This window comes from Rhipicephalus microplus, chromosome X, assembly GCF_043290135.1.
Source record: "Rhipicephalus microplus isolate Deutch F79 chromosome X, USDA_Rmic, whole genome shotgun sequence".
Lineage (NCBI taxonomy): Eukaryota > Metazoa > Arthropoda > Arachnida > Ixodida > Ixodidae > Rhipicephalus > Rhipicephalus microplus.
The window spans coordinates 295,888,517-295,902,516 of NC_134710.1; the positions used below are offsets into that span (position 1 = coordinate 295,888,517).

At 42.6% G+C, this 14,000-nt stretch overlaps 1 protein-coding gene across 1 annotated transcript in view; it reads left to right on the plus strand.

Moving 5' to 3' along the window:
* The window catches only part of gcl (germ cell-less), an 85,670-nt gene that overhangs the window by 53,240 nt on the left and 18,430 nt on the right, over positions 1 to 14,000 (plus strand). Inside the window, exons 10-12 of the mRNA XM_075879405.1 lie at positions 795 to 864; positions 2,433 to 2,508; positions 11,452 to 11,513. Of these exons, the coding sequence (XP_075735520.1) occupies positions 795 to 864; positions 2,433 to 2,508; positions 11,452 to 11,513 (208 nt within the window). The remainder of the gene's footprint in view (positions 1 to 794; positions 865 to 2,432; positions 2,509 to 11,451; positions 11,514 to 14,000) is intronic.

Genomic DNA, 14,000 nt, shown 5'->3' on the forward strand with positions numbered 1-14,000 from the left:
GGTCGCGGCGACGCGATGGCGATCTACAAGTCCCAAGGGCGCGCTGCTAACGCAGCGGCAGTAAGGCACTAAATTGTTGAAAAAAAGGCCAGACGCATTTTGGCATTCCTGTCAAAAAAATCTAGTAGTGAGCAAGGCTTTGACCCGCGCTTTTGCGGCAGCCAGCTGTGCCACTTGTCCATTAACGTGTGTCCGAGAAAGACATACCCGAGTTGTTTTGATGAAAATAGATTATGCTTGTTGTACTCTAACCTTGGTAGGAAACCCTGCCCTCAACTCTCACCTTAGTGGGAAACCCTACCCTCGCGTGTGTGGCGACTCCAAGCCACTATAAGACCGCGACGCTTATGTTGGCGCTTGCGATTGAGACCCCCCCACTCTTTTTTGCTTTTTGCGATGTCTTTCTTGTTTGTTTGTTTGTCCTTGGTTTTTTTTATCCGAAAACAATAGGAGCAAATAATTCAGCACACCCCCTCCCCATCCCTGTCGCGGAAATCTCCCAGATTCAGAATTCTCGAGCTTGGCAGGTATGCAAAAACATCAAACAAACGTGCCACATCACTTCATTTTCATCATTTTTTCATCAACATGTGGCACAGTCGCGCTTAAACAGTTCCATATGTACAAAAAGTAATAAACATGCAAAAAAGAGCAGGTGAGCGTTTCGCGGATCATAGAAATGGCTTGGCTGTCTGCGGGCCCCCATTTGAGAACCACTGCTCTACAGCTTCAAATCTGTATTTGAAGCATTAAACTGTTAGTTTGTCCACTCCAGCTGGTTAATTTTGTTGCAGACACTCTATATCCTGTCTTCCGTAATCAGTGGTACCAAATGCTGAGAATTGATCAAGGTCTTGACAAGGGGTAAGCTTTACTATGTCCCTCCGGGCAAATATCTTACTTTATCATTCTTCTGCAGCCTCAAGTTCTTTGTTTTGTTTTTTCATGCAGTTTAACTAGAAGGCAGAACAATTTAAATAAATATACTAGTGTTAAGCTGATGTTATGTACATAGGATTCAATGGAGCCAACAAAATCTTCATGGCCTTTTGGCTTTAATATAATTCAAATTGTGTATAACAAAAACAGGTTCTTTGATAAGTTGGCCTTCCTTCGTTCATATTTTTAACATTTCTCTTGAAAACTGAAAGACTAAAGCAAAATTATGACTTTGCTAGAAATGCAAAGGGGTTTCACTTTAAAAATGGTCTTTGCAAGCTGTGATTACAATTTTTCTGTACATCTTTTACCTGTCTACTGCTCTGTTAGAACAATTCGGTTCAGCTTTCTTTAGAGCTTGTGTTTTCCAAACAACATTGCACGTTTTACATTACAGTGGACTCCTCTTAAACAAAACTCGAAGGGGTAAGAAAATTTGTTCCATTTATGAGAAGTTTCATTTAAGCAAAGCCCACAAAATTAATGAAATATGACTTTATTTTAAAACACCAGCTGTGGCTGTCTGAACAAAAACATTTTAAAGTATACAATACTTATATTGTTGATTAGAAAGAAAAACGTTACTGATATTGCTTACAGATATCTCTTGTTTACAGCCCTACGTTCTCCAGAAGCTATCCTAAAGACAAGACCATGCTGCTTTTTAAAACGGCTCAGACAGCCATCGCTCACCCGCAAGTGCTTGATCCCAATGCGAGTAGCAATCTTTTTGGCCTTCTCTTCGAAAATGGGGCCACTGATCAGGAAGGAAGTTCGCACTGCGCGCACGCTTGAATCAGAGAAGAGCATCTTCGATTTCTTTGTACGCCGCCGTTCTCATCCGCATTCTGTCCGTGGCCAAGTTCACAAGCTTTGCAGCTTCTTCAATCTTCCCTTTGTTCTTGAGTATCCTCAACAGTGTGGACTTGGGAATATTGAACTTTTTCATAATTTCTGTCTTCAGTAGGTTTTTGCGGTCAAGTTCTTGAATGATTTTTACTTTCGTTGCGAGCAAAAGTGCATTCTGCTGTCATTTATTTTTGTTTCCATCTCAAGTTCACGATGAGATGGAAACAAAAAAAAAAAGATGGAAACTAGATGGGTTGTTTGCTGCTTGGCGTGGGCGGACATGTGCAATCGCTGGATTTGTTTGGCTAGGCTTGCTTCGGCATTTGTTTCATGGCTGCTAGAATGCCGTGCCCCTTCCGCCGTTCATGGATTTTGCCCCTTTTTGTTTCATTTTACTGATGTAAGTGAAAAAAAAAATTTCCAATTACCTGAAACTTTTTATCATTAAATATATAGGAGACCGACCATATGTGCTTAGATAGTTTCGTTTATGCGGCTTTTCCGTTTAAGCAAGTTTCGTTTAATGGGAGTACACTGTAATTTTTTATTTTCTGATGGTGTAAAAGTGGGCACACTGCTCAAAGTTCATGCCTTATTTACTTCTGGGTCTCACCTCTATCTGTTTCTTTTTTTTTTTTTTTCAGTCCACAGAACATAGCAGAGGAAGAGTTCAACAAATGCTGCCTGCGTTGTGGCCGCATCCTCACGACAGATGTCCAGGTATGCAGGGAAGGCAGTGGCAGCCAAACTTCTGTGCAGCTTAGGAGCTTCTCTTCTTGAGCTCACTTGCAATAGTGCAGACAAGTGAAACAGGGTAGTAGCTTTTTACTTAACTGAATTCTGAAAGCAGAACAAGGTTTCTGAACAAGAAAACCAAGCATTTAAAAGGCAGCATTAGCATTATAGTTTGAAATGTCTGCATTTGGTTGTTACGTTCTTAAAAACAAGGGCAAACCCTTTTGTGGCTCCTGAATAGTATATCTGCTTTGCCTTTGCTGACCTAGTGTCGGGATGTATGCAGAGCAGCATGCCACTTCTTAATAAAACCTGTTTTGTAAAAGAAAGCTTATCACTGAAAATGTCTATACGTGCTGCAGTTATTTATATTTTTTAGCAATGTTCTAATATTGAGCTTCACAGAAAACAGTTTGGGAGGCACTTAGATACTTGCCTCTGCTGTTTTGTTTTTGGTTTTTCTTTATACATTGTGGCAAAAACTCAGTGCATATTATAAGTTTTGCTTGACAGGCAATCATGCCATATTATACATTAGTTTTGTGCATTCAGATGATGGGCTGAATCCGGATTTGGAGGGGCAGGCAGCACATCGTGTGTTGTCAGATCATCTGTGCCTCATCTCATCTGTGATCATCTGTGCCTCATTCTTGCTGTTCACAGACTGATCATGCCAACTTGTTTTTCACGTTCAGACTCTGGCAGTGAAACGCTGCAGATTTCGCAGACTAACCAGAAGTGTCTGCGAACTAATACACTTTGGATTGAGCTCTACAGTTGTCCTCGTCGTTGGCATCAGCTCTTGGCTTGCTAGTGCGTGGTTCAGTTTTTTGGGGGGTGAGGGGGGGTATTTTAACACGATTCCCTTGAGATGTTTATTACTTTTAACAATCTGATTAGTGGTAGGAGAATAGTGGATACGTGGTCGCTTTAATCATTGCTCTTGTTGGATCGTATGGCAGGCAAAGTGGTGCTATCACCGAGAATGGTTGTCTCAGAATACAACCAGTGTTTCAACAATGAAAGGTGGGAACCAAGAGGTGCAAACACAATGTGTCGCGGGGCAGTATGCAAGGTTTGTGCCTGTTATTCACAAAACAAAGATATTGCCAATATAGATTGGTGCATCACTGTTTTTTCACTTAGTAAAGAGGATCCCGCATGTGACAGCAACAAGGTTAGTTTTCAGAAGCCCTCTGTACAGCATGTTTTTCTTCCCACTCAGCCTGTCTGCTAGCAACCACTAATTACTCTCCTCTTCTATGCACAACTCATCTAAGTGAGTGTCATTTGCTGTCTGCCTTCATGTTGGTGATTACTCTCAAACCAGTCTTTTCATAGCCAGCGCAGAAGCTGTGGTTGGGGGTAATTCACCTTTCCGGTGCCGTCTTCTACCTGGCAGATAGTCCGTAGAATTGTCATTTGTCTCCATGACTGATTCGTATTATTGCAATAGCAATTATATGGACACTCTCGGCTGGATTTTACCACCAGCGTCGCCTTCACTCATTGTATATGTATATTTATCTATATATATGAAAACGCAAGAAAAAAACATAATCCAGAAAAAGACTCTAGCGCGCGGAATCGAACGTGGGACTTCTGAATAGTGAGTGTAAGGCATTAGCCAATGAGCCACGAAGAAGCACCTCCTCCAATTCAAATGGCAAGCTATTTATATCTGCCACTTACCGCTGGTGATGGGCATCTCGGGGGGGAACTATCATGTTTTCAGCATTACCAGCAAGATGGTGCAATGAGCCCATGTCGCCACATTGTCACGGCACGGCGGTGCGCGCTCTCATTTCCCACGTGTATTTTGCCCCACGAAGAGGGGGTAGAGTGAACACTCACGCATGCGCTTATCTCGCGGTGGGGACAATCGTACGTCTTGGCTGGCCTTGGGCTTCCACTGGAGCAATTCTTTTGTAGTTACTACGTGCACAAAAGTCACTGCAATCGTCGCACAGGTTCCATTTGCGAAAAGGGCGTGCTTTTCAGACACAGTGAAGTAACAACTGAGACGCTTATTCGCATCCATCTGTACCTGTCAGTACATTTCGTGCGTCGTTTGTGTGTGAGAAAGACGGGGCACATTTCGATCTGCTTGCCATTCTGTGCATGAGGTTCCAATTTGTTGCTATCGCGTGCGTTGCTTCGTTTTTCTGGAAAAGCTGTGACTTTTTTTAGTATGCCATCTAAATGCACCATTAGTGACTGTATACATTTTGCAAGCTAAACGTTGAGCATTGAATTTGATGCACTGCAACTTTTGAATTTCATTTTCATTGAAAATTTTAGCATGAGCGTTTGTTTTTATGTACACTGTACTTTTTTTTTCTTATTACGGGAGCAGATTTCAGGTTTGGCCTAAACAGGTAAAACTGATAAATTTGCACCTGCTTCGAAAATGGGGGTGCTCTTCATTGTACGTAATGGCCTCTCACTTGGTTTATTACAAACCCTTATTATCATGCACTGGTATGTATACCAGTGTTACTGGACATGCATGCCAGTGTACGCTGGTGTGTATGTACACAACTCTCTGATGGGTAAGCCTCACTGGCATTGCAGGTGCTTTCTTCTTTTGCGTTGGTTAGCACCTGCAATGGGCGCCCTTTTTCTGCTTTCTCCCATGTACTGAAACTGAGGAACTACATAATTTTTACTAGTGTGACAATCCCTGCCTTCTTTTTTTTTTCTTTTTTTTGTGAGTTTGATGCATTCTGCACCACCTTTTGTCTGTTTGAGGCTTCCACTAAATAGCCTAAATGGTCTGAACTCATCAAGAGTGCATTCAAGTATTGCCAAGTATGTTTTTCTAGTACTGCTGACATTCTTCAAAGGTACACTCTGTTAACATGGCTGTAAGCCTCGAAGTAATGATTTCACATTCTTGCCCCTGCACTTTTTTTTTTTTGCTTTATTGATGGGGTCTTCTTCACTGTCACTCCTTTTTTATTATTCCCCTTTCCTTGCTTAGCTTTGAGGTATTGTCAAATGTGAGTCAGTTACAACTGTGCACATATTTTTTTCTATACTCACAAAACATGCTCTAGGGTATGAGGGGTCTCCTCAAAAGCAATGTTGCCCCCCTTCCACCTTGCCCAGATACCCAGGGAGAGCATGAAGAATAAATTAGGTCCTGATTGATGCAAACGCCAGTCAGACTGACAACACGACTTTCTAAAGTTCAGAATTTGATGCCTGAAAGCACTAAAAGTTTTACATGTGGGCAAGTGTTCCTTTTTTATTATTTTTTTATTTACTCATACTGTTGGCCTGTGGGCCGTTACGGGGTGGGTCAAAGCGGGACATTTGCATGGTCAACATCGTGTGACTTGAGAATAGGAAAAATAAGAATCCATATTACATAAAAAAAAAACACAAGCGTACATAAAGAAGAAAGAAACCATACTACATAAGAAAGCGTACATAAGATACCACACACAAGAAAACATAAGCTAACATAAGCGAAATAGTTCCTGTATACATGATCAAATTATACATCATAAATGCACAGTTAACAAGCGATGTTAGAAATATAACCGACCATTACCATACAAAAACACACAGCAGTACATGCGAAATAATTTGTACATACACCGATCAAACAATACAAAGCTAACAACACAATGCAACAACTGAACTCGGACAACCACTAAATAGACAGCATGTGTAAAGGCGTGCGTCTTTAATGACCTACTAGGTTATTTTCAAACTGTTCTACACTATTACTTTCTCGCGTTTGTACTGTAAATTGATTCCATTCTCTAATGGTTCTTGGGAAGAAAGAAAACGTGTAACTGTTAATGTGCATCTGAGGTATTTCGAAAGCACCATCTTCGATTCTTCGCAATTCTCTACCTTGTCGTGCTATCAAGTACTGACTGCTATTGATGTTGAATTTGTTTTTAAAGAGAAGGTAAAAAAACTTTAGTCTTGCTATGCGCCTGCGTTCATCAAGCGTGGGCAAGTTTAGCAAACCGAGCATTTCGGTGACGGAATCTGTACGAGAGTATCGCGCTAGAATAAACCTTGCTGCTCGTCGTTGAACTCTTTCCCGTCTTTGAATTAACCCTGACTGATGAGGGTCCCAGATTATACTGGCATACTCTAGCGTGGGCCAAACGTAGGTCAAATAAGCTGTTAGTTTTACTGACTGTGAGGCTAATTGCAGTTTCCGTCGCAAGAACCAGAGCTTCTTTTCCGCAGTTTCGCATATTTTGCCAACATGGTAAGACCAGCTTAAATTCGGGGATATATTTATGCCTAAGTATTTCAGCACATCAACCGTAGAAAGCACCTAGGAATTCACTGTGTAAATAAAGTAGAAGATGGTATTTACTTTATTTGTTACGCGCAATAAAACAGTTTTATTCTCATTTATTTTTATTTTCTATTTGTCGCACCATTGTTCTACTGTCCTAAGAGCGTCACTAACTCCTGATCAACCGGGCTATCAATTGCTTTGTATAATAGACAATCATCAGCGAAAAGCTGGACAGTGATCCTTTCGTCAATTTTAGAGGCGATATCATTAATAGAGACTAGGAATAGCACTGGGCCTAACACAGACCCCTGGGGAACTCCTGACGTCACGTTCAACAGTTTTGATTTAATGTGTTCTACTTCTGCGTACTGCGTTCTGCCCCGAAGGTACGCTGTTATCCATTTTACTATTTGTTCGTTTATTCCCATAACTGCCAGTTTCAGATGCAGTTCTGCATGTAGCACTCTGTTAAATGCTTTCGACAGATCAAGACAGATGGCATCTATCTGTTTATTTTTGTTTAACGTCATGGCAAAGTCATTAATTGTTTCATGAAGCTGTGTTGCTGTGGAAAGGCGCTGTCGGAATCCATGTTGGTTGGGAAAAAGTTTGTTGTCGTTTTCAATATACGTGTAAATTGACTTGGCTACAATGTGTTCTAGGAGCTTGCAGCAAACGCAGGTCAGCGATATTGGACAATAGTTTTCAATGAATTGCTTATCACCAGATTTGTGCACAGGTATAACCTTTGCCGTAAGCCAATCAGGGATTCGGCAATCTAATCCGTTAGCCGAGTGAATGTTAAGCGCAGAATTTTGTTAAGGTCAGTGCTGATATCTCTGGGGAAGGAGCTGGGCATATTGACAATTGCAGATTATACACTTTGAAAGTGTTATTTCCTAAGATGATTATCTTTGATGAGCCTTAGTCCTATATTTATCTATGTTGAGAATTTGGCCGAGACTGGTATTCCAATATTCTGAAAATGTACACATGTAACTTGCATCAAAGTGCCTCAAATTACCAAATTAACCACTCCTACACGATCCAAATTGAAAATTCTGCTGCTTTCCCAATAATTGTGTCAAGGGGGGACGCGGGTCTTAGAATCGTGAAAAATGGCCAAAAAGTCGATTTTTTTAAATCCTATTTTTGGAATTCTCATATCTATACGCACGTGTTCTCAAAGTGTGAAGGGGAAATTCGATCAGTAAACGGGTTAAAATCTGTTATAAAGCCGCCAATGGAGTGGTGAAACGCCTCTCGAAAGGTAAAATTTTTTCGAACTTCCCGCGTGCGCTGCCGGCAAAGGAGTTGGCCGATTGCCGCCGTTTTGAGCTTGTTTTGAAGCTGACTTCTTTGTGCGCAATTTGCCGCCCTTCAAAATGGCGTCTCTTTAACGGCATGGCTTCCCTCGCCCCTTTTCCGAAGCTCCCTTCCCAACCGCTTATTGGCCGAAGCGCGCGCGCGCGCCAGGCGAGCCCCCCCCCCCATCTCTCGCTTCCCATTGGTTCATGCGGCCAAGGTTGCTCGTGCCTTTTTTTCAGTATTTCGCTTGTATGCCGCCGGCTCCCGTTTTGCACGCGTTGTTCGTCTGCTTCCTGCTCGTGCTACCCGACGGACGCACCGACTTTCCGTCTTTTGCCGGCATGACTGGAGCCGCTCGTCTAAAGAAGAAGACGCGCCAAGCGTACGGCAAGAAACAAAGGCGTCCGTGGAACACACCGCAGAAGAAAGCCGAAAATGTGGGGCCGAGTTCACCCGATGCGTCCGAATCGGTGCATTCCGAGAATGGCGCGCAGCCGCGGGCACCTGTTGTCTTCGTAACGGTGCACTCTCCAGGGGTCAGCTGCAGCACCTCCTCGGATTGTTACATCGTCGGATCATCTGGCAGTTCCAGCAACATCCAAGACCGTACTGACACAGCATTTTATTCCGTGGACTCTGCTCAGTGCGCCAGGAATGCAGCAAGCGTGAAGGCATCCCTCACATCGCAGTGAGCGACGGAACACAAGTTGAAGCTGCTAGATGTTGATCTGGCCGATGACGAAAAAGAAAATGGAACAGAATTTGGCATAGTTGATCTGGCGGTGATAGACTCATTATTTCGGCTTGTCGTCTGCCCCGAGTGCAGTGAAAAAAGCATGACGTTTTCGAAGAGCAAGAAAGAGTACGGGCTGTGTTCGAAGCTCGTTGTCACGTGCAGCAGTTGTCACTTTCGCGAAGAGCGGTTTTCGTCCCCACATGTAGCCGACGAGACCGACGCCAAAATAAGGCCATTTGAAGTGAATTTGCGTGCCATGAAGGCCATCAAAGGCATTGGCTAGGGGGCAATGGCTCTATCGTACTTCTTCGCCGTGATGAACATTTTGCATCGAGGGCTCCACCACAAGACCTATCAAAGTCACATGACGTTAATGAAGGAACCTTGCAGTGCGACAGCTGCCGAGTGCGAAGTAGCAAGCACTGCTCGCGTCAAAGTGCTCTATGCGGAGTTCGGCAACGCGCTTGGCAACGTCGACGTTATACATGATGGCACTTGGCAAACACACGGACATAGGTCACATATATTCATTGGCTGCATTATTTCTCGTTATAGACCATATTGTACTGTCGAACTTTTGCCTCGCTTGCACCAAAGAACCTAAGGAAGGAGAGGCAGGATGTTCTGCCTGGCTCATCCAGCACGCCCCACTGTGCCAGAAGGATGTTGACTGCAACACTGGCCGAATGGTAGTGGAGGCAGCGCTACGCTTGTTTGTCATTTGAAAAGTGCAAGCTTCGGTATACGACCATGCTGTCAGACAGTGACAGCAAAACATTTCATGCTCTTACCGAAAATGAAGTGTACGGTTATATCAAAGTAGCCAAAAAAGACTGCATCAATCATGTGCACTAGCGTATGGGAGCTGCCTTACGTACACTTGTGGAAAAAAAAAAGTTCGAGGTGGCTCGGTATGCGGTAAGGGCAGGCTCATGCAACACAAAATCAAGAGGATCACCTCTTACTATGGCTATGCCTTGAGAGGTCACAGGAACCACGTTCCAGGCATGCAGAAAGCTGTGCGTGCAACTCTGCAGCACATGTCGTCTACAGACAAAGCACCAAAGCATGACCTCTCCTCTGAAGGCCCAGACTCATGGTGCAAGTCAGGCAAGCACTAAACCTGCCGTTAGACGGCCTCTAAAAGGTTCATTTAGCACCAGAGAGCTGTGGCGAAGAATGAGAAGCCCCCACCACACAAAGACACCTTGCCTGATTTTGTGAGCAAGGCACTACAGCCCATGTTCAGGCGGCTGAGCGACAAAGCGCTCCTGGAAAGGTGCAGTAATGGGATCACTCGGAACTCAAGTGAAAGCCTGCACTCTGTGATTTTGCAGCAGTCCCCTAAAACCCGGCATGCATCCTTGCGGAGCATTGAGAGGGCTGTTGCAGAAGCCATAAGCCACTTCAACCAAGGCGTAATGAAGAGCTATGTAGAAGTTGCCAAGAAGCTAAGCTACAGCGCGGGCTACAACCTGGTTCGTCGCAGCCTCGAAAAAGACAAAAACAGGTTGCAAAAATCGCAGAGAGACTATCTTGGCAGTAACACAACCAAGACGAGGCTTGCACAGCGTCACAAGCCAGCAGGGGACCCTGCTTATAGCCCTGGTATGCTGTAGCACTGTCCTCATGCTAACGGTGACAATTTCTTGTAAAACAAATATTGTGTGTTTTCAGCCTGAACATTGTGTAGGTATTGTTCAATTTTTGGGCATTCCTTTCACTTGCAACCTACTGTACTGACCAAAAAGAAAAAAAATTCTTGTCCTGCTGCATTAATGACAATGTCATAGTTTTGGAACAAGCTGTGACAAATATTTTGGGAGGCTACAGTCATAAATTTAGCATGGACATTACTGTATAATATAGAGCTACAAAACGGTGTCATTTATATTGCCGTAGCTTCACTTTAGCAAAAGTTACAGTTGCTGGAAATTTCAAATGCATTTTCCTCAGTTCTTTGTTTTTGCACATTTCACTCAGCCTTACGGGGGTTTTTCCCATGTTATATTTTAGGGAAAGTGACAAAGCTGGTATCATTTTATTTGTCATGAAATTATCCAGGGGGTGATGCTGTTTTCATTTCTCTAGAGCCACTTTATGAATTATAATTAAAGATAACTATAAGAGGAAATTAGAGTAAAATATTCATCATAAGTGTTTATTCATTTTCATGCCTATAAAATGCCTTCATATGGAAAAAAGTAGCATCACCCCTTAGAGCAAGTCTTCAGCATTAGAGTTATGCATTTACTTGTTCATTTTTCTAAGGGGAAATTGCCAAAAAATTCCGTAAGAGATAGGCAAATAATTAAAATTCAAACCTTAATATTTTCTAAACCAATCAAGCTATTATGAAACGAATTACAGATTTGAAATGAGCATAAAAAACTACCTTCCATGGTGAAGTTTAGTTGAGATTGAGCCAAAAGTAAAAAAAAAAGAAGTTTTTAGGGCCCACATCCCCCTTTAAAATAATAATCCTCACCAGCATCATTGATATATCAATGGATTCAAGAACACCCATCTTAGTTTATAGAAGTTGTATACATGTTTTAATGAACTTGTGCTTTTACAATTGTTACAAAATGTTTCTATTTACTTTGCACAGCACATTTGGCGGTGGACGGGCTACAACTTCGGGGTGGACCTCATTGTGACTTACCAGAGCAGGTTCGTTGTGTGGCACTGCTTTTTTCTTCACCCAAACTATTGCCACTATTGAAGGGGTCTTGAGTGAAATAGAGAGGCATATGGACCAAGTGATTTTAATTATGTCTGCCAAATAGCTTAGTGATGACTGTCTCATGTGCAAAAGTTGAAATTTAAATGTGAACATTTAAGAAAATCACATTTGAAGAAATAGGTTGGTAACCCTTTTATATATTTAAAACTTAAATAGCATGCTTTAAACATAGTTGATATCATTTTTCTTTACTGGTTCAGGTGGCAGTATCTTATGACAAGCAGTATCTTATGACATTCATAACCTCCAAGCTTTATTTTTAAAAATCGACCTTGGCATGTAGCATAAATGTACTTGTTGAGCTGTATTGCCTGGAGACGCAGGTACACTGAAAATCAAAATAATCTAGTATTTATGAAAATTTTTCAAATTTAAGAAACTAGTCATTTCACGTGGAACCTACAGATCAAATGAATTTTTAAACTAGTTTCAATTTGGGATAAGTCCTGTTGAAATTAAGAGTAAAGTGCATAATTGTTTCTGGTTAATTTCTTAACAAAAAGACTGTTTGCATTAAATAAAGTTAGTTACCGGAGCATCAATGGATTGTGCTGAAACTGGTGCCATTCTTTAAATTCATTCCTAAAAAAATATGGTTTTAAAGCTGCTAAATGCAATTGGTTACCAGCAACACCTGCTGTAAAGTGATTAGTTTAATGGTTAATTGGCAAAATCTCAAGAATTCATAAAATATTCACTATATTCACTCTAATTTGTTGTTACAATAATGTCTACCTCAAGTAATCTAGATTAGGAAATAAAAGTTAGCATCATGAATGGAGATTAAGTCTTCGTTGTCCAAACCTCTTTCCCATTTCCCATTCATTCTGGTTTAAAAAGACTCAACGCTGAAGCAGAAGTTTACTTACTTTTTCACAGGTGGCAAATAATGTGGTGAGAAAATGCCCATGTGAATCAACAGTGAAAGAACATGTCCATCAGCGCACGATCACTGACCACTGTGGCCGTGTTGTGTTATCAGGCTAGTAGGATTAGCAACAGACCACAAAGAACGAAAAAACAAGCCTTATAAATTAAGGCTTTCATTTTTATATACTAACATCTTGGCTACATTCTTACTTTAAAAGAACCCTGAAACATTTTTTAAAGTTTTGTAAGTGCTTCAAGTCACTCGCACCACCAATTTAGCAGCACGCCGTGTACGAAGGCCGCTATGGGTAATTATAATGTACCCTCCTTCTCACCCCTGTTGCAACCGGGGTTTGCAGGCGCCAGAGATCCAGGATGGAGATGTTGAGGTGAGAGGAAGTTGAACTTAGTAGAGGGGGTTTAATTTATGTGCATGGCAAGAGCTCTATGGCCCGAAGCTCTACATTGAAAAGCTCTACATTAAAAGGCTCTCCATTGAACAAGCACATCAAGTAGCCCTTGAGGGCTGATTAAATACAGTTTCATTTTTCCAGATCTCTAGATCGGGGAATAGGTCCATACTGCACTGTCCAATAAAAGGTCGCACTTCACACACGAGGGTCATTGCGCCGGCACCGCCCCCAACATACACACATACACAAACCAAACACGTGTATGGTCCCGGCGATGCTGTCTTTTCCGGCGAATCTTGCTTCCAGCGAGTGGGGTGTAATGAGTCTGTCATCTCGCCGCTCGGGTCGAGCACCCATGCTTTGTCGAATGGTGGTCACGGGCTAGGCGCCTCCAAGACCAGTGCCTGGACATCTGGCGCTAATTTGAGTGTCGGCGGTCCATTAGTCAGAGACGCACAGTGTGGTGGTCCAACGTCTGTCTTCAGCGGAAACTCGGAATTGTGGCTTCTCTTGGGGCACGAAGACGCCACATGTCGAATCTCCGCACCGACCCCAAGGACAGCAGTGCTCCGTCAAGTAATTGTAACCACGCGCCGCTCCAGTACATCAAAACAGCAGGGCGTCTTCGCACTGATCCTCATCTTCACAAAGTGAGGCGGCAGCCTTTCTTCCATTCCGGCAGCCACGGCAAAAGGGTGGCTCGCGAAACGCAACAGCTCGTCCACCGGCAAGAAAATTAACCTGAGGGTTACCAGTACATACCTGCCAAGACTCCCGGATTGGCAGGTATGTACTGTATGGATTTCCGGGAGAATCCTGGATTTCGACCGTTTTTTCCGGTTGCACGGTTGTCATGAAAATCTCCTGGAAATTGAAATTTCTGTGTCTCATTTGGCTGCATTGACAAAAAAAGCAGCTCAATCCGCTCCAGGCTTTTTGAACCTACCCCATTTTTTATTTGGATAGCAATCATATGAACACTCTCAGCTGGATTTTGCCGTCGGTGTCGATGTCGTGCACGGTATATGTGTATGTATCTATATATATGAAAATGCAAAAAAGAAAAAAAAATCAGAAAAAAAGCACTCGGGCGTGCGGAATCGAACGTGGGATGTCTGCGTCGTAAAAGCG